At 37.9% G+C, this 21,951-nt stretch overlaps 1 protein-coding gene across 1 annotated transcript in view; it reads left to right on the forward strand.

Moving 5' to 3' along the window:
• Positions 1-21,951, forward strand: part of PKHD1L1 (PKHD1 like 1) — a 1,597,738-nt gene that overhangs the window by 1,370,365 nt on the left and 205,422 nt on the right. Inside the window, exons 59-60 of the mRNA XM_044066249.1 lie at positions 3,694-3,823; positions 7,850-7,968. Coding sequence (XP_043922184.1) covers positions 3,694-3,823; positions 7,850-7,968 — 249 coding nt within the window. The remainder of the gene's footprint in view (positions 1-3,693; positions 3,824-7,849; positions 7,969-21,951) is intronic.

Genomic DNA, 21,951 nt, shown 5'->3' on the forward strand with positions numbered 1-21,951 from the left:
TAACCTGTCCAGTAATCCTTTAAGCAATTTATCTTGAATTTGTTTGTTGTTTGCTGTTCATTTTTTACTTTGATCATGCTTTTCCCATGAAATAAGTAGATAGTTGTTGTCAGGCAGCAGGTCTTTTTTGGATAAGAAACAGTTTTACAAGTGGGGGTAATCGGTATCACAGAGATTGCTACTTTCAGTATGTTACTTGGTACTTTTATAAAGCTGAATATAAATTATAATTAGAAATGCAGTGCAAGGAGAAGTGGTTTGAGTTGAGTGCTGCTTGTATTTTTATATGCGATTTCAACTGGCATTCCAGTAAAGTATTTAAAAAGTAATTTATTTGTTCATGCCTCACAACCTTTTTGTTTCCATCTAGATATTAAATATGCTGTCATGTAGCCAATGCATTGAAATATTTTTTTTTCTTCTCCATTTCATTTTGTCTTGATTGGACTCTCATAATGATCCTTTGGCACCCACGGCAGCATATTTAATTAAAGTCCCAGTTTTTGCGGTTTTGAGCATAGCTCTGCCCCTTTCTAGTTGGCCACACCCCTTACCATTGACCCCACCCATTCAGCTGTTTCCTGCAGCCCCCATTTGATTTGAAGTCACCAGCCACCACTGTGTTTATGCCACAGATGTAAATCACCCATACCATAAACATCTATATATAAAAACATATCAACACATCATGAGTTTGGTTAAAAGTCTGATCCTACTGCTTCTCATGCTTAAAGATTAATATTGAACATGCACCAGAGACCCGATGATTTCTAACATAACATAAGTGTTCAAGAAAAGGCTTCCCATTGATTTGAAGCAAAGCTCATTGCTAATCCTATTTAGATGTATATTGGGCCAATGGATGGCAAGTTGAAAATGTACGCCTGGTTTGGCACCTATGTCCCTAATGGATAGGGTAGCCTGTGAATGTGTACAAGGCTGTATCATAACCATAAAGTTCCTTGGTATACTGACACATGCCAGCAATGTTTTGGTAAATTTGGGGAAAGTTTGGTTATGCTTAAAATGGCTCTTATGCCAATAGCCTGGTAACCACCTGTGAAACTATAAAGCTAAGAAATTCAGTCACTTTGTTCTGAAAGATGTGCTTTTCCTGAATTAATAAAAGAAAAGAAAAATATATATATATATATATATTTATATATATATATATATATATATATATATATATATATATATATATATATATATATATATATATACATATATATATATATATATATAAACAAAATTCAAGTATATGCCTTGTCTCTGAGTAACAGCATTTTGGAGATGACTATTTTAGTCAAAGGGAAACATAATGGAAGAGCACAACCCTCATTTCACTGGGAGTAAAGGGGCGAGGGTTGCATCCCTCATACAACACTGACTTCAGACAAATGTCTCTTCTGATCACAGTTTTGTGCATTCCTGATAGAATGTTTGGTTTTTTTTTTGTTTTTTGTTTTTTTTGTTTTTTGTTTTTAGATCATTTGCACTGTTTTGTTAACAACTACTGCCTTTATCAATTTACTCCACCTAATCTAAAACAGACTCCTAACTGAGCACAAATGTAATAAGAGACAAACCATTTTTCATTGTCTTATTGTTAATCCTTCATAAGAGAAAGGAATACAAAGTAAACATGTAAACAAAAGGCCAGTATTCTACAATGTGACCTTGGAGACATTAAAGTCCCAACTACTATTACTTAAACTGTTCGGGAGGGGTATCTTCATAGATTTAAATAGAATTAGAAATGCTTGCAACTGTGTAAACAGGAGGCTAATGACTTTTAGACTGAGCACAGGTAACAAGAGAACATGTCTGTTCCTTGCAGTCTATAACAGCTGTGACTTTACAATTGATTCAATTCTGTTTTAATGTTTTTTTAATAAGTAAGTAAGCCAAATGGAGATAACTGTCTCTATAAAATGGTAATCTGAGAGTAATTACTGCCAAGTTAAGTGACTGGAGGCTGACGGAATTAAACCCTGTGCTACAGGAAGCAGTTTATTAAATGCCTACAGTCTTAATCCTCTGTATTGTAAATTTCAATTGTTTTGGATCTCAGAATTTTTGTTTCGTTTAAGAACTAACAAGAGAGAACTAGTGGCTGAGTTTAAGGCAGGCAGTGAATAATGTTTGACTGTGGCTAACTAAAGTTTTTTACTGGTACAGCTAAGTGTTAATGTCTGTCTTCTTGTGTGACATTCCTATTGTTAGCACACTAAGCAATGCATTGTTATATTCTAACCACTCTGATAATGCTGCAATGTATAGATAAAGTGAAATTGTACATTCTGGGAAAATATAAACAATAGAAATAAATTTGCTTTAACAATTATTAAATTATATGTTTAATTATTTCTTAGTTTCTAATTGCCAATATACTAATAAATGTGCTCTGTTGTACCATCCACTAAATTATAGGGTAAGTGTGTTAAGGTTAGAATTAGTAAAAAAATGGCAGGGAATCAACATATAATCTAACTCAGCTGTCATATTCAGATACAGATGTGAATAATGAATATCTAGCAACTAGTTACCAAACAGCTAACTCTGCGCAGTGTGTTGGAACCTGTGCATGGTATAAAATGACAAAACAGCAATATTACAATGCAGGGTGCTATATGCTGGTTACATGCAAGACAACGAAGCACACAAGATTAGGCTAAGAGACCTGGGCATGTAGCTTCCAGTAAAAAGTGGGGAATCTGCATAAAATTGTTACCACATATAATAATCACCACAGGATAAATGGAGATGATGTAAATCAAATTACATAAAGTGAGAAGGCAAAATTCGCATAGGTTTGCATGGAAAATTGATTTTTTTTTCAGTACAAAGAATGGCAAATTTAGTGTTTGGTTGGAGAAAAAGGCTCTAGCTATATACAAAGTCATGTTATTAATAGTGGCTTATGCAAATGGGATTAGGCCTTCCTTTCATATTGTGCTGCAGTGTAGTAATGCCATGCATTAAAGGTCTCTGTTTACTATTAGCATATGAAATTAAATAAAAAAAAAAAAACAGAGAAGATAAGAGGATAAATTATCATTATCAACTGTATGAAGGTTTTAATAAAATTGACTGGATGGTCCAATGTAATATTCTGCTTTGAAAATTTGCTTACATATCAAAACAACTGTTCATACATTTCCTTCCCATCATTTATTAGCTTTTTTATCAGGTAATGGTCATAACATATCAGATTCATTGCCCAGTACAGGTTAACATATTCAGATTTTTTTTAGGAACCATTGCTTAACCTAACCTTTAATTCATCACTGTCCATAAACTCTCATGTACAAACGCCGTTGCCATACACAGAGAAGTGTAGTATTCTCTAAACTGAGAAAAGGCAGATTTATTGGTAGCACAAAATGAACTTCTTCCTCCATGAGAGATAGCTTATTATTATCATTATGTCATTCAGATCTTATGGAATTTGTTAGTTTGTGTGATGGGAATAGCTGTATCAGCAGATGAGTGATACAGCTGATTTCCCACATTAACTAAAATTTGTTTTATATGAATTATGTGATTATCACACTTATCTGAACAATAAATACTGCATTAAAACATTTATTTTGTTTTATTTTACAATGGTCTTAATTCTGCGCTTCTCAGTTTGTTTTATACAGTATATATTTTTAAGCTAAACATTCATAGCGTGAATGTCTTTTGTAGGGTGGCAGACTGATTGCTGGTACAGAAGATTCACCCTTCAGAGGAGAACTACAGATTATTCTGAGAGGAAACCATTTTACTCCAGAATGGCCTTTGCCAAATGGGCCCAACCAAGGATCAAAAGTATTAGGTAAATGACAAATGCAGTATTTCACTTTTTGAGTTGCTGGTCGTTGAAATATAAATCCAGAAAAAATATTTTGTACTTGTTAGTTAACAAGACACTGTAGTACATGGAGCATCATGATTACACTCCAAAACAAGAGAAAAGATAAACTAGTAACATTGTTCTGTAGCACAAGACCCCACCATAACAGTACTTTCAGAGGTGTATGAGAATTACAGACAACTTAAACACTGTTTTGGTTGGGTATCATGAAGGGGAAGTTCATTCAGTCTCAACTGTTCCTGAATCTCTTAACTTATATATCTGTGGAAGTTTACAGATGTCAGTCTGTAAGTAACTTATTTAAATAAAATTGTACCACCTTTTTCCTGCCATTTATATTTTCTTGCTGTCTATGTGACAGCACTCATCAAGTACCTTACTGGCTTTCAAATCCAGTAAAACAGTTTAGCTTTTTTCCCTTTTTTTTGTAACTGGTAGTTGTAGTAGATAAAACTCCATGCACTACAAAGAGTTATGATCAGGTTTCACTAATCATAACCAGTTATTATGTCTTCTTAACATGGATGCTTCACTCACAAGGTTAATTTCTTGGCCTCCATGTCTTGAGCACATAATAACATGGTTACCATATCATAACCCTTTATGTTACATGCAGTTTCGATATTGATTCATTTTCTGTTTACTTTGAAATGACTTCGTTACATGCTGATTAATATTTGACCTTCACCCAAGATTTTTGAGTTTCAGTTTACATTTTTGCATTTGTTGATATTGTTTGGTTACTTTCTTTTTGGTGTTGTGTGGGCAGTTATGCTGATTTAAAGTAATCATTGTCAGATTTAAGTCCAGCTAAGTCTACCACAAAGTCTGTATGACGTGTTTGAAGGAGCAATATGTCATAATCATAATGTAGTCATACAGCTATCTGAAAACACATTCCTGCAAGAAAGGTAAGCTTTCTTTAATATTAGATTCTGGGGCCAGTTACAAACAATTGGGGCATAACAAAATGGAGCCTATCTGACAAAAGGGAATTCTTACTCTTATCTGACTATGCAGTCTTGCCTTCATGTGCAAATGAAGTCTGGAGTTAAAAGGAACATGGTCACAACAGTAGAGTTTGTGGCCCAAAACACTTCATTTATGCAGGTCCTGCATAATGTGATCCTGCGACACTGTAGGCAAATGAATATTGTTATGAATGCAATGCATAAAACGACACAGGATGATGCCCCTGCTGGAGTATAACGGTATTACTGAGAGGCAATAGCTGCACCAATGATAGGGGAGCTGAATTAAAACTATAAAAGGAAGCTAGTTAATATTATGGAGGTAGGGGAGGGTCGCTGGCCAACTAGACATGTACCATATATCCACAGCTTATAACGGTGGGGTTAACATGGACCACAGTAATACAGAAACTGGGCAACATCAGACTTGTACATGTGTTTGGCATTAGTAGCAAAAGGTAGATAGGACATGGATAGTATAGCAGCCCATGTATTGTAGGCTGAGGACCATTTAAGACCTTTGTGACTGTGACAGAACAGTTTCAATCTGGCACATAAAACACTGCATGCAACATTGCAATTTCATAGCATACAATCGTCATTCCATTTTTTTTTTTTTATCACAAAGGGTATGATGTTGACTTGTATACTTATACACTTTTCCCTCTGTACGCACACGCACACACACACACACACACACACACACACACACACACACACACACTCATGCACTCACTTAAATGCAAACAGACTGTAGCTGAGGTGTTATAAATGTATCATTGTGATTAAATCATTGTTTGTTTGTCGTTTTGGCTTTTCCCGGTTAGGGGTCGCCACAGCGGATCTCCGGTCCGCTAATGATTGGCAGTAGATTTTTATGGTGCCGAGTTGCCAGCCCGACGCCCAACATTCAGCAAAGGCCACCCATTCACACATGTCTTTCAGAGGCCACTCGACTGTTGGGAGGGCATGCAGACTCCACACAGAAGGCACTCCAGCCAAGAATCAAACAGGAGAACCTCTTGCTGTGAGGCAAAAACTCTGCCGCTGTACCACCATGGCTTCTCATTGTGACTAAATCATTAGTCACTAAAAATCAAGTAATCTAATACTGCAAGTGACTCTATATTCAAATAGTACAACTAGACTATGAAACCAGATCCCTCTACTACTGAATTCCATTCAGAATGCAGACTCACTTAAAACCCAACTAAAACTTCACCTCTCCAGTCACTGGATCTGCTCCTGTACATCTCCAGGATAAATGCCGCTGTTATCTTCAACTTACCATACTGTCACACCATTTCTCTACATTAAGAATTCTAAGCCCCACAACAGTCTTCACCAATACCTGAATAGTTCTGGTATTATCTCCCAGCTATATATGTATATATGGCACTGTAACACTGCTCACCCTCACCTCCATATTTCTGATACAAACCTTATGATAGCCGTGTATATAATTGTTTCTTTACCTGCTTTACACCCCACCTCCTAACTACAATATTAAAATTTTCTGCCTTACCTATTTCCTTCCCTCACTTCCATTTCTTTGAATTTCTAAGTACTAATCACTTGGTCTATTATATGTCTGACAACCCCACTAATGCATACACAGCATACCTCTCAACTGTCCAGATTTTCAAAGGATGCCCAGAGTCACTAAGTAATAACACACATTTGGGTTTCAGACTTCATATCCTTCAGAAGATGCATACTAACACAAATGCTGTTATTCTGGCAACTTTCTAAGTTTATAACAGCAATATTTACAATTTGTCCTTATTTTGGGGTCTTTTTCCCCCACATTATTTTTGTCCAGATTTCTTGTACTAAGAGGTTGAGAGGTACACACTATCACAGAGATCAAGTGACTGGCAGAATGCATGCACACAATCGCAGAGATCAAGAAAATGGTAGAATACATACACATTATCACAGAGATCAAGGAACTGGCTGGCGAGAATTTCCCAATCACAAAGAAAAGCAAAACTGCAGATTCAAGTCAGAAATGTGGATAAGGGGAAAGAGCTATGGAAACTTGATGAGTGGATGGGAAATAGAAAATTCACCCCGGGATCACTCCAATGGTTCTGCTCGACAGAGGCACTGTCAGCTAAGGTCGGGTGGCACAATGCCAGGGTAATCCTATGGGCTAGGCTTGTAAAGGCTCCAGGGCCATTAGCCTAGTACACACCTATGAACATATAAGACAGAAAAGCATTTGTGAGAGCTGGTGAAACACTGATAGGCTTCTCTCTCTATTTTTTTTTAAATATGTTCTGAAGGCATTATTAATCATGAGAAAATAGGAGCCAGTATAGTAATTACCCATCAGTATTCTGATGTAGGCATCTGGTCAGTGATGGAGTGCAACACCTGCTTCCCATGTAAAATAAGGTTGAAAAAATATTCACACGGATACACAGAAAGAAAAAAATACGCATAAGTCTGAAATTCCATGGTTTGGATTTTTGGCCTGCCTCATATTGCTGGGTAGGGGTTATTTTGTAATATTTTTGTTAGTTGAAAATAGTTATGCTTCAAAGAGACTGGCCTTTAGGTTCTCCATATGAAAAAAATATTATGAAAAAAATGCCTTCAGTATTGCATTGCATGGTTATGATGTCTTTTTAAGATCTGAACATATTACAGATCAGGCAAACGTAAACATTCCTTTCATCTCCCTTTAAAACAATAATATATATTTTAAAATTCAAGTATCTTGCACAGAGCTGTATGATCACACTCTGATATATAAATACACTAGCTACTTGAACTGTTACATCCCTGTATATTGTATAACAGCAAACGCTAATGGATACACATATCAGTATTCTCAGACTAAGGAAAAAGAAACCTGTGTCTCTATAACAGTATTGCATGCACACAAAAAGATGTATTTCAGAAATATATGCATTTGTTTCCATATTTTAGTTTTTTTCTGTATTTTGCATACTCATAAAAATAAAGAAGCATTTCAGTTTGTAACACACTTAATGTTTATATATTTCAGGTGTATTTGGAGATTTGGATCTTCATGGACTCCCACATACAGTGTACAAAACTAAGCTCAGAAGTACAGCAGTGGCAGGTTCTACAAGCATTTCTCTGGTGAATCCTGTAGACTGGAAGGTACACTGTACAGACATTTTGTTACAGTCCCTAGGCTCTCTACCAGCTTACAGCAAAGTAGTTTAAGTAAGGGCATTCCAATTAGCTGCTTCTGCACTGCTTAAAAGGTTAAATGTTGCGTTTATTACGGGTCTACTTCAAAACATCTAAAACCCATAACATTTAATTTCATAACATCGAGACCAGAACATCTAAAACCCAAAACCTTTAAAACCCATAACATCAAATTTCATAACATCGAAAATGTGCATCAGAACACTGAACACTACAAATCACATAAAAATAACATCCCCTCCACATATAACACCACCAAACTACCAAACACACTTTTTACTATATTTCTGCAGGGGGGCAAGCCCCCTGCACCCCCCACACCCCACATAAATTAAATATTCCAACTCCGAGATCGCACTACAGTGGGAAAAAGTTAATTTCCTAACCCCACTGTATCACGATCACCATAAAGAATGTACACATGCTGTGTATATCACTTACCAGTATGACCTAAAAACATATACTGAATGTCAAAATAAACACTATATAAAGAGTATTAATTCCTACACTCTATAAATAATAACTATAGAAATGAAAACTACAACATCTCGTAGTGATACCACAAGATTATCAAATTAAACTATAACATTTACATATGTGCTGATACACTATTACACATTATACATTTTAGGTGTTATGAAATTCAATGTTACGGGTTTTAGATGTTATGGGTTTTAGATGTTATGAGTTTTAGATGTTCTGGTCCCGATGTTATGAAATTCAATGTTATGGGTTTTAGATATTATGAGTTTTAGATGTTCTGGTCTCAATGTTATGAAATTAGATGTTATGGGTTTTAGATGTTTTGAAGGGGACCCGTTTATTACAGCTGAATGTGTGCCTGCATTTTCAGATTAGTTTGTTGATTCAGTATTAGTTCCATATTATAAGCAAGGATAATTGGCTAGGCTTAAAATGGCTCGCAAGGGCAGTTAGCTTAGTACCAATCTATGAACCTATGAACCTATGTTTCTCATCTTGTACATGACTATATTTTTTAACATCTGTTACTCTGTGGGACCTAATTGATAATGTCAGCAAATGTGCTACAGTGCGGGGAAGTATTGTACAGAGTGTATTTTTGAGTTACAGCTTTTGTTTCTCTTTTTCTCCTCAGTTATGCAGTCATGGCTTTGTAAGTAAGGGAGGTGTGGTGACAATAGGGGTGTAGGGGGACTTACTACCAGAAAAAAAAAACATTAATTCTGGTATTTTATTAAGTTTGGTATTTCATGGTTAGCTGACTAGTAAACCAGCTGTGATTCATTATTTGGTTCCTCAAGGAGCTAGGGTTTTGCAAGGGAACCATTTTCCAATACATAGAGAATGGGTGACCTGTAGATCGTCACCCTGATGGAAGAACAAATGTTATCCAGTACGGTGTTAATCTACAGGCAGTGCACACTAGAAAATTTGTTTGCTCCGTGGCAGCATATTAAATTACTGTGGAACACTGACTGAAAGAATGCTAGTGACTGTCATTATTTTACACTTGCTAAGCAGTACATTTGCTATTTAGTGAGTGTAAAATTATATTAATTAATTAATTAGTGTGTGTGTGCCAGTGCCTGTGTGTGTGTGTGTGTGTGTGTGTGTGTGTGTGTGTGTGTATCCATGTGTGACAGCAAGATTGATCGAGCCATTATTTTAGTCGCTAACCAGCACTTTTGCTGTTTAGTGAGTGTAAAAGAAACAGAAAAAGGAAAGAAATGTGCGTTCATGTATGTTTACGTTTTTGTCTGTGTATGTGAGTGTATGTGTGCTTGTGTGCATGAAAGCAGAAGAGAGTGTGTGTGTGTGTGTGTGTGTGTGTGTGTGTGTGTGTGTGTGTGTGTGTGTGTGTGTGTGTGTGTGTGTTTGTGAGAGAGAGAAAGTGTGAAGAGTAAGAGTGATCGAGCACTGGATGTGGCAGCAGTGAAGATGCTTGCATATCTTTACTCCTCTTACCTCAAGATATCTGGATGAAGCCTAAAATAAAAGTTGAACAAAGGCTCAAAAATAGAAACAGATATTGCTCTTCAAAAATTACAAAGTTGCTTGAATAACAGGATTTGTGTCAGCATGCATTTTCTGAACCGCAAGTGTGTGTATATGTGTGAGAGCAAGAGTGAGATTGAATGACCAATGGCAGCAGCAGTTAAAAGGTCTGCATACCTCTCAACCTCTTAGCTAAAGAAATATGATTAAGGCCTAAAATAAAGGGGGTACAAAGGCTGAAAAATAGATACAGATTTTAAATATTACTCATAAATTTGCAACATTGCTTGAATAACAGGATTTGTTTTAGCATGCATTTTCTGAAGGAAAAAAGTCTGAAACTCAAATGTATGTCATTATTTAGTGGCTCCAGCCCCCAATGATTGGCAAGTTTGGCAACAAACCACACATTGTAAGAGTAAAGGTCCAAAAATGAGTTATGTGGATATTTTTTGAAAATGTTTTATTTTGTATGTAAAATATGTCCTCCGATACCATTTACATATACTACAGCAAGTTTGAAACATTAGGTGGAGGAAATATTTTACAGTAAAATATATATAAAAAAATATCAATAAAAAATATATAAGTAAAAATAACAATTTTACATACAGCCCATTCTCTAAAGGCAATAATGCCCTTAAGGGTGTGTGTCAATCTGTAAATAATGCCCTTCCAGGGATAGAGGCCTTCCACCTGGTCAAGCATTATTTATGCAATAACACACTGTTTTGGCATTATTGCTTGCTTAATGCATAATTTCATAGCAGCAGTCAAAATGTAGTTTATGCTTTCTTTGATTTTGTAACTAGACTGACAGATGAGTTGCTGTGTAATTATAACATCCATGATTGTGTGTTTTTTAGTTTCCGTTAGAAAACCTGGTCATGTTTTAATTATTTTCAAGAAGGCCAGAACAGTGTGCGACTGTGCAGTCCAAAATGCAAACTCAAGTAGAACCACAAAAGTCTGACCTAGTGCTGAAACTCCACAGGGGACCCCAAGCACAAAGTTCCTTAAAGTAGAGGAAGGTTAATAGTGAAGTTTATTTTAGTTTAATACTATTAAAAAACAATAAAAATGGTTGAGCGCTTTCGTCCTTCAGTTTTAGGGCTATACTAGAAAGTTAACTGAATTTCCCAAATGTTGAGCATTGCAGAACAAAAAGTCAAAGTTTTATCAGATCTATTGAGTGGGGAATTTCTAAATTTTGAGTTATGTATTATTCTAAAAAAGTATCCTTAATTTTTCCTGACACAAAAGTAGCACCATACTAAGATGAAGCCTGTCATGTGCAAACTTTCTTTCATAATTAAAACAGTCTTCCCCCGGTATACATGTTTAATGTTATACAGACTTCACAACTGTCATAGCCAGTTGTTAAAAATGTGTACCCTAGTTGCCATGTAGTCATCCTGACATGTAGAAGGTATAATCTCACTAAATATTAATTTAATAGATGATTCCTCAAGTAACTGAATAATGTTCAGTATCGCATTTTTCATGTAAATTAATTGGGGTGTGCAATAAGTCGTTAGTACCTACATGTAGTAATATTAGTTTTTAATGGATTTTCCCTTTTAAGCAATGACTTCTCACATCAGTTAGGGTTAGACCAGGTAACATAATGATGGAATTTGGTTATTATTTAAACTACAGATGTTTCTGACAGTCATTTTAAGGATGTAGTCACTTAGAACCAAGAATCTGCCTTCAATAGACACATTCTCAGTAGAAACAATATAGTTTTTCCACTTGGTTCTGTGATCGAATTAGGTCTTGAATCTACACCTCCAAGAGTGTCTTTTCCATTTTTTTTGTTTCTAGAGTTCTCGTTCTTCTAGTTCTACAGTATTATTATCTGCCCTTGTCGACTGCCTAAGATGTTGAAAAGCAAGTATGTCATGATTTTTTGAAGTAGAAGCAGTGTCAAGCATTAATTTGGCAACACATATCTTGTTTAGAAACTCTGTGGTTTGTTTCCTAAATACGTTTGTGGTTTGGCCTCGTATAACATTTTGATAATCCAACCCAAATGTTCACTTATAGTTCCACATCTTCAAGAATTAAACCTCCATGTATCTATTAACTTAGCCCTCCAAAAGTCATTAGTTGTTAATATGTAACAAAACATATTAACAACTTCCATACTTTTAAATTAATTACTGCTAAATGTTTTTGCCAAACTTAACTAATTAGAGTCCAACATTTGCATTGTAGTAAGCTATTATAACATCACTGTATAAATCTATTTCCGTATCATTAGCCTGGGTCTCACAAATCTTATTCATTACTACACTGATATCAAGAATGTAAACATTTTTACTCCATAATGTTGTGTAGTCCCAGGGCTGACTCTGATGATTGAAAGCTACTTAGGCAAAGTAAAAGAAGTCATATCCTTTGCAACAAAAATATGAAATCTTAATTACAGATATTAACAAAGCAAGCAATAGATCCCTTGTTTAAACTGAGCTAACCTACCCTAAAGATCCCTAGTCAAATACTATTAGAGGCAACTTCTATGAAGTGTATAGGGAAGTTATGCAGTTACCATAATGCTGGATCCTTTTATTCTCTTCTGTCCAATATGATTTGCTGGTCTTCAAACTGCTTGCTAGACCTGAGCCAGCAATACTAAAGCTCTAGCCTTAAGCTCCTTAAATTTCTTCCTACCCATAATGAATTTAGAGGTGAAGCTGTCTCAGATTGAGTCTGCTGCCAATAATACAGAGACATATATATATATATATATATATATATATATATATATATATATATATATATATATATATCTATGTATATATATCCTAAACCCATGAAGGGGTGATTGGTTTCTTTCAGGTCCACTGAAACTAATTATAGGAAGGGTAATGGAGGGGGCAATGTCATATTGGATGGATGAGGATGAAAGGATCCATTATTATGGTAAGTACATAACTTCCATGTCCTATTCAGCCTGTCTGTCCTCTGTATTTTAGGTCAGAATCCCAGTTATTCAGCTGCTGGGTGGCATCATAACAGAAGACCCTTGAGGATAGTGGCTATAAAAGAAGCTCTGGACATAGAAATCATGCCCAGCTTATACTGTCTTGCAGAGGTATGTAAGGTAGACCATGTAGCAGCCGCATAAATTTTATCTACTGAAGAGTTTCTAAACAAGGTAGCAAATGTAGCCACTGACCTCAAAGAAGGAGCCTTAGGACTACAAGGTAATATGTAATACAGAAAGAGATCCATCTGAACAAGGTAAGTTTGGAAACCTCAGCAAAGGAAATAAACTAATGTAAATCTTTCCTTAGGGTCTTAGTTTTCTGCTGGTAAAACTGTAACTGTTGGTGCACATCCAATGTACAAAGCAATCATTCATCCTTGTTAGAGTTATTGAGAAAAAGACTGGCAGATGAACAGGCTGATGCAAATTAGATTCAGATGCCACCTTAGGAAGAAAGGATGGATTGGTGTGTAATGAGACTCTGTCCTCATGGAACACCAAATAAGGTGCAGAGATGGACAGGCCATGCAGGTCTAAAATTCTCCTGGTTGAGGTCATAGCTATGAGACATAAAGTCTTCCTAGAGAGGAATTGCAAGGAAGTGGTAGGCACTAGATCAAAGCGGGTGGGGGTTGTTAAAGCCTATAGCACAACGGTACCATGCAGAAACTCTGATTGTAGGGCAGAGCACAAAGGCCCCTTTTCAGGAAAACCTTGCACAACTTACAAAAAGCCAATGAGCAGAAGTTGATACTTTGGTGGAAGTTGGAGATTGCAGCTAACTGAACCTTGATATTAAATAGACCCAAAAGAAAAGGGATATAAAAGGAAAACTAGTACCTGAGGAATAGATGCATTTGAGGGGTCTATTCCCTGATCATTTGCCCAAGTTCACAAATATTTCTATTTGCTTTTGTATATTTTATGTGTAGATTCCTTGTGGGAAGCAGACAGAAGCCATGCACCTCCTGAGACAGGGAAAAGTCTCTGGCCATCAATGGAACTAGAGAAGCCATGCAGTTAACGTGAGGTTGAGAAGGTCCAGAGATGATCTAAAGGGGTGTGAAAGGAGATCACCTCTGAAATCCAACTGCTGGGGGTATTTCGTGATATGAGGTCTGAGCAAGGCAAGAAGATTTTCCTGGGCCATTAAAAGGATCACTGTGACTTTGCATCTATTGCCTTTTGTATGAACCTGGAAATCAGGGGGTGAAAGGTATGTGTAAAGAGGTCCAGTTGGCCAGTATCAGACTAGAGTATCACTGGGCACTTTCCATTTGAAGGAATTAGGAAGAAACAGCTGCTGCACTTGGTGTTCCCTGGGGAGGCAAAAAGCTTTCAGCAAGAATAGCCCCAGTGGTGGAAGAATTGATGTGCTACTGCTAGAATGAGATACCACTCACAAGGCACTACAATAAATGTGCTGAGCCTGTCGGTGAGACAGCTGACCTTTCTAAGAGTGTGAGATGCTGTCAAGAAGCAATGCAAAACAATTGCCCATTGCTAAACTCTCATTGCTTCCTGGCATAGGCGGTAGGGTTTAACTCTGTGCTTGTTGATGTAATAAACTGCTTTCAGGGTATTGGTTTGGATGGAAATCATCCCTTGCAGTATGAAGTCCTGAAGTTCCTGCAGTTCTTGGAGGACCATTTTCAACTCCAAGACATTGATGTGAAGAATTTTCTCTTGTTCTGAACAAATACCTTGGACCACCCTCTCCTGATAATGTGCACCCTACTCCAAGGAGGAGGTGTCCATGGTTACTACCGCTGATTGTGGGAGCAACAGGAATGGCATCCCTTGGAGAATCATCAAGGAGGTTAACCACCAATGTAGCTGCCTTCTGCAATGATCGGTAATCAAAATTAGTGCTGTTAGCAAATCCATCAGCTGCAATCATTGCACTCAAAGTAACCACTGAAGAATCCTCATGTGGAACTGGACTAGATAAACCATTATGGTGGAAGAAGCCTGGAGTCCTAGACCTCTTAGGATTAGAAGTTTTGGAGGAGATATAAACTGAAGCAGATTCTGTACAGAAATCTTTAGGGTTTGAACTCTTACTAATGGAAGAGATATTATGCATGTTGTTGTGTTGAGGTGGCATCCAATATAGGCTATAGCTGTGATTGTCTGCAATTGGTAGACATGCCCAAGGACAGGCAGAGATGAAGAAAGTAATCTCTGACTCTGAGAAAAGATTTTCCCATTGTGGCAGTGAGGATCCAGTCATCTAGATAAGTAAACACATGTATCCCTTGTAGCTTCATGTGTTCTGTGACTACAGCCATGCACTTCATAAACACCTGGGGTGCTGTGCTGAGTTCAAAGGGCAGAGCTCTAAACTGGAAGTGACTGAGCCCCATACAGAAGTGAAGGTATCTTCTGGATGCATTGCATAACTTGATTTTGAGGTAAACATCCTGAAGATCAATCAAGCAATCTAAGTGTTTGCCTGCAAGCAGGGCAAAATCACTTGCATCATGACCATCAGGAAATTAGTCTTTTTGACATATTGATTGAGTTCACTTAGGTTCAAAACTGGCCTGAGGTCCTTTTTTCTTTGGAATCAAAAAGAACCTGGAATATTACCCTGATGTTGTCTGATCTGTTGTGACCCTTTAAATGGCTTTTTTGTAGAAGAGATAGAATTTTTTTGTCACTTCTTCCTGGTGGGGTGGTACATCTGAGAGTGGCCACTTTTGAAGGAGAGGAGTATGGAAAAAGGGCATGTAATAGACTATGGATATTATCCCCTGACCAAAGAATTATTTGTGATGGCCATCCACACTGGTGAGTCGAAGAATAAACAACCCCTGACTGCCTTGAGTGGGGAGCAGTCAGGCAGCTCTTCAGGGATAGTTTGGTTATTTATCAAACAATGAGACCTGATAGTCCTTGATCTGTGAGCTTTCCCAACCTCTGGGTCTGCATCCATTGAAAGCCTCTGGCAGGTGGTCTCTGCCATGCTCACCTTGTCAGATGTAGAATTAAAGGGTTGGCACCAGGATTTTCTGGATCATAGGGACTTGGACCCATTTTGTTTCCTTCTATAAGATCATAGTGGGGTTGTGAATTTAACTACAATGGCACATTGTATTTTTTCATCTTGTTCATACTTCTGCATCCTCTTTTTAATATGATTCAAATAATAAACACCAATTTTCTAATTCTAAAAGATGTTTATGTAAGCTAGTTTAAATTTTTTCCTTATGCATGTACCCTTACCTATATTTTGTATTCCTTCTGATGTCATCTAACTGCATTTTATGTATATGTCAAAACTCATGTTAAATGTGGAACTTTTCTGCCTGGGCCTCCTTTGAAAATGGGTTTTATACTGGTCAGACTTTCCTGGTGAACAAGGATAAGTAAATAATGACATCCATCAGCTTTGGTGTTACCCTTGGAAGCATAAAAGGGTTGAGACAAAGATGGCAGGGCATCCTTGGAAAAAGCCTACACTGAAGAAGCTTATGTAGCAGTTATTGGGGGAGAGGCTATGATTCTCCCCATAATGTGAAAGGCTGAGGCCATGTGCATTGGATCTGAGGAGCCTCCATTGAATGCTGGGGTTGTCACTTCAGAGGAAGAGGCAAGTGGTCAAGAAGAAGGAACCCCTGAACCTAACAGAACAGACAGACTTGAGGAGAGGATCAGTACCATCAACTAAATGTCTGACAACTCCAATACTGAAAAGGACAAAATAAGGAGTGAGTCCAAAGATAGTGATGAAATGCATACATCAAGAATTGTATCCAAAATTCTCAGGGCTGAAGTCAAGGTGGTAGTCAGTACTGAAGTCAAAGGTTCTGGATGGGTGGTGAGCTCCTTTGCCACTGGATCCAAAATTCTTACTGGGGAAGGAACAAAGATAGGGGATCAGTTTCTACCCTCAGTACAGAGGAGGATAGAAAAATATCGATATCTGTCTGCACCTTGATGAAGGCCCCAATTATACAATCCCAATCTAAATAAGATGCACTTAAAAGGGACCTGACTGAAGACTCTGACAGAGGCTGAAAAGGGAACCTGGAAAACTCTCTCTTGGAAGAAGTGCCTCTGATCATGCACATGGGGGACTTGTTGACACTAACAACTGGCTCTGAGGGAGGAGGAGCAGATGTTATAGATCTCGACACAACTGAAGAAATAGTCAGCTTTGATCTATGCATTTTAGATAGTCTGACATTGGGAGACTCATCTTGTTTTCTTTCTCTAAATCATGGATCCTTCTCCTTACATTTGGACCTGTCAAGCTCTTTTTCTTTGCTATCCTTGTCTTTATTTTTTAATGCTTGTCTGCCTATGGATCTGGGAACAGCAAGCCTTTGATCACTAACTTGATCCTTTGACCTGACAAGGCAAATTAACTGAAGGCCTAGGAGATGGTACAGCCAGTCATGAGATATTCCACCCCCAGATACACTGGACAGTGATCATAAGAATTAGGGGGTGGGATTTAATGTCCACAATGTAAACATTTTTTAAAACTCTTTTCCTTTTCCTTAGTTAAGGAGGAAAAAAAAACAGACTAGAACCAGCTATATGATCACAACAGTAGCAGCAACTGTAGGTTCATAGGTTCATAGGTTAGTACTAGGCTATCGGCCCTAGGGCTTATGCAAGCCTAGCCATAACAATTCCCTGGATATTTCTTCCCACAATATTTACTTCTCTGGACCCCTGTCTAGCAGGGTGACTGACATGATCCCCGGGGTGAATTTCCTATCTCCCATCCAATCATCCAGTTCTTTTTGAAGAGGGCTAATGAGGCGCTCTGCTTGACATGTATGGGCAGTCTATTCCAGAGTATGGGGAGTCTCTGGGTCAGGAACCTATCCCTCCAGCATGTTTTGTTCATTGTGATGACAAGGTTTAGATCCCTGGAGCATGTGGCTCTGAGGGATTGGGATTTCTTTAAGTGGAGCATGTCCAACAGCTCAGGGTTTGACATGGCCTTGTATGTTAAGCAGAGATCGCCTCTGAGTAGACAATATGCCATAGAGTATAGCTGGAGTTTTTTTAGCGGTCAACATATGGCATTTGCTTTAGGCCTGTAATTCTTTTAGTGAGGTATTTCTGTGGCCTTTCCAGCTGTTGCAGATGTCTTGTGAGGTACATACCAAATGGGGCATTATACTCTATAATGGGTCTAATGAGGGATGAGTACAGTGGGACAATGACCTCCTTTTTTCTGGATGAAAAGCCCTTAGTGATGAGGTGTGCCACACAGAAGGATTTCCTGACTGTTGTGGTGATGTGGTTATCGAAAGTGAGACCAATGTCCACCTGTGTCCCCAAGTCTCTCATCACACTTTCGATGTTTAGTGTCCTGCCACCTATGTGGTAATTCATGGGCACATGTTTTTTTTCCAAAGGGGATAACTATACATTTCTTGGCATTAAGCTTGAGCCCATGGCTCTGGCACCAGGCATCTGTTTCTGTAAGGCCCTTTTGTAGAATATCCACATAATTTGGGGATTCAGTAATGGCTCCCAGTTTGCAGTCATCTGCGAACTTTGTTAGCCAGAGTTCCTTAGTGTTGGCCTGTACTTCAGAGAAGTAGATGCCAAACAAGAGTGATCCCAGGACTGAACCCTGAGGTACTCCACTTGTTAAATAACAAAAATAATCCAGCACCCTGAGCATGAATAGCAAACAAAGGTTTATTTAGCAACCAGACCGGTTTCAGCAACAAGCTTTCTTCAGTGGCTGATTAGAAAAAGTTGACAAGAGTCAAATATATAGAAAATTCAAATAAGGTGATCTGACATCACTTCCTGAATATGTAAATAAAGCCACAAGCATTTGAATCATCAAAATAAAGTTACATGTGACAGTTACAAGTGTCTCCAAGATACAAAATCTGAAAACTGTATTACAATAAAAAACAATATTGTTAATATAATATAACATAACATATAAGTGTTGGTAAACCTAATGACAAACATAATATTTATATATATATATATATATATATATATATATATATATATATATATATATATATATATATGTATATGGGTCCCATTCAAAAGACCGAAACGCCGATTCCCCGACGCGGAAATCACCGACGCCAGATGACCGACAGGTACGTATACCGACAGGGTGATTCGCCGACAGTGGAAAGACCGACAAGGGTAATCTGCGATCGCGACCCGGTAAGTGTGCGACAGTGACGGAGGTAGGAGTGGTCAGGTAAGTGAGTTAGGGTTAGGGTGCAGGTAGGTGATGTGTACGTTAGTGTCGGAGCTTGGGCTAGGGGTGTGTAAGTGAGTTAGGGTTAGGGTGCAGGTAGGTGATGTGTACGTTAGTGTCGGAGCTTGGGCTAGGGGTGTGTAAGTGAGTTAGGGTTAGGGTGCAGGTAGGTGATGTGTACGTTAGTGTCGGAGCTTGGGCTAGGGGTGTGTAAGTGAGTTAGGGTTAGGGTGCAGGTAGGTGAAGTGTGCGATAGTGTCGGACCTTAGGGTTAGGGTTTGGGTCAGGGCTAGTGTGTATGGTATGTAGTGTCGCGTGTTGTTTACGTTCCGTGTCGGTGATTTGGTGTTCGGTGTTTTGCGTTGTCGGGTTTGTGTCGGGTTTGTGTGTTTTCGGTTATTTGGCGTTGGTGAGTTTTGTGTCGGGGAATCGGCGTGTCGGTGTTTAGAAGTAGACCCATATATATATATATATATATATATATATATATATATATATATATATATATATATATATATAATGTGTGACCATAACCAATGGCCAAACAGTCAATTTATATATAATAAAAAGAGTTGAAATACTGTATAAATGACAACAGACTGATTCACAGTAGTTTGTCATTAAGACCTGGTGGGAATAAGCCATCTAATTTGACTATCCATTTGGCTTCTTTGCTGTCCAATATTTTATGCCATCCTGTTTTATACATTCTGTTGCCAACAATTTTGTCAATGCAAATAAATGAAAATTGGGCAGTTTTGTGTAAAATAGAATGTTTATATAATGCATTGGTGGGTCTAGCATTTCTGATATCACCTAAATGTTCAGATATGCGAATGCGAAATTGTCTGGAAGTTTGTCCAATATAAAATGCCCTGCATGTGCATGTAGCTAAATAAATCACCCAGTCCGTGCTGCAGTTGGAAAATGTTTGATGTCATAGATCTTACCTGTATTTTTACTAGTAAATTCTTTAGTTGTAAATACAAATTTGCAAAAGGCACAGTGACCACAAGGGTGACAACCTATTAATTTCTCACCTGAAATGGCGGTCTGTATCATAGAGGGTTGTTCTGGAATGGTTTTTTTGAAATACGAAAAGTGTGATCCCAATGTTTTCCCTTTCTTATAAGAAGACAGACATCTGTCATCAAGCCATTTTGCTAAATGTTTATTGTTGGTAAGTATGTTCCAATGATGGTTGATTATGTCTTGTAGTTGATAAGTATTTCTGCCAAAAGTGGTGACTAGTCTGGGTATCTGATAAGGTGATTCAACAGCCTTGGATATGTAACATAACAGGAAGTCTCTGGACAAGTTGGCAGTCATGTTGACTGCTGACTGAATGTCTGAAATATGATAACCCCTCCGTGTAAACCTATAGGACAGGTCATCCTGACAACAATGAAGATCAAGGTTGGATGAACAAATTCTCTTGACTCTGATGAACTGTGATTTGGGTATATTCTTGATGATATGTTTCGGATGTAAACTAGAAGCATGTAGTAAACTGTTGTATTGTGGATATTTTCTGTGTACTGTGGTACGTAATGTGTTATCTGTTTCTCTAGATAGGTGTACATCCAAAAAGTCCATTTCGTGTATGTCAAAATTGACTGTGAGTCTAACACCCCATTTGTTGCTGTTCCAATATTCAACAAATTCCTGAAGATATTCAGATCCTCCCTTCCAAACCAACCAGCAATCGTCCAGATAACGTCTCCAGATGTCCATATCAGGCAGATATAGGTTATGCAATTCATTGTATATTATTTGATCTTCTACGTATCCCATAAAAAGGTCTGCATAAATGGGTGCGAAAGACGCACCCATGGCAGTGCCCTGTATCTGCCAGTAACAATTGCCTTTGAAGTAAAACATGTTCTTGGTAAGAACGTGTTCCGCCATGCAAATCAATAGGGTGTTAAATCCAGGACTGTATATGTTGATCTTCTGTAACCCAATGTGGTATACTGGTGTATAATGATGTAACGTCCAAGGTGCACATCAACCAATGCTCATCTAGTTGTGATTCCGAAACAATCTGAAGAAATTCAGTGGTGTCCTGTAGTCTGGCCCTAATATAACGTAGTAATGGTTTGAGATATTGAGTCAAAAAGGCAGACAGAGGTTCAGTCAATGAACCAATGCCTGACACTATAGGTCTCCCTGGAGGTGTGGAATGTGATTTGTGAATCTTGGGTAGTAGGTATAAGTATTGTTTGGCTGGGTCCTGAACAGTGAGATGATATTTGGATTTGGTGCTAATAATGCCTTCATCAACTGCAAGTTGCAAAAAATCATCAATTTCTTTTTTGAAATTCGGCGTGGGGTCAATGGGCATATGTAAATAGTGCTGAGTGTTGGACACTTGTCTTAAACCTTCAGCCCAGTAATAACTGGAGTTCATTACCACAATTGCCCCACCCTTGTCTGCAGGAATGATGGTGATATCAGTATTGTTTTTGAGATTAGTAAGAGCCTGTTGTTCATAGGTTCATAGGTTCATAGGTTAGTACTAGGCTAACTGCCCTTGCGAGCCATTGTAAGCCTAGCCAATTATCCCTTGTGAGACTCAAACCCTGCACCTTGTGTTTGTAAGGCAAACACCTTAACCATTAGGCCATCCTCCTCAACATTGGTGTTGAGATTGTTTCTGATGCTATACCCAGTGCCCAACTGCTGATGTAAATCCTCAATAACCGCATTTTGAAATATACCCACATGTTTGTCCATTGGAGGACTAAATTTAGAT

This window comes from Protopterus annectens, chromosome 3.part1 (assembly GCF_019279795.1).
Source record: "Protopterus annectens isolate FY-2018-M chromosome 3.part1, PAN1.0, whole genome shotgun sequence".
Lineage (NCBI taxonomy): Eukaryota > Metazoa > Chordata > Ceratodontiformes > Protopteridae > Protopterus > Protopterus annectens.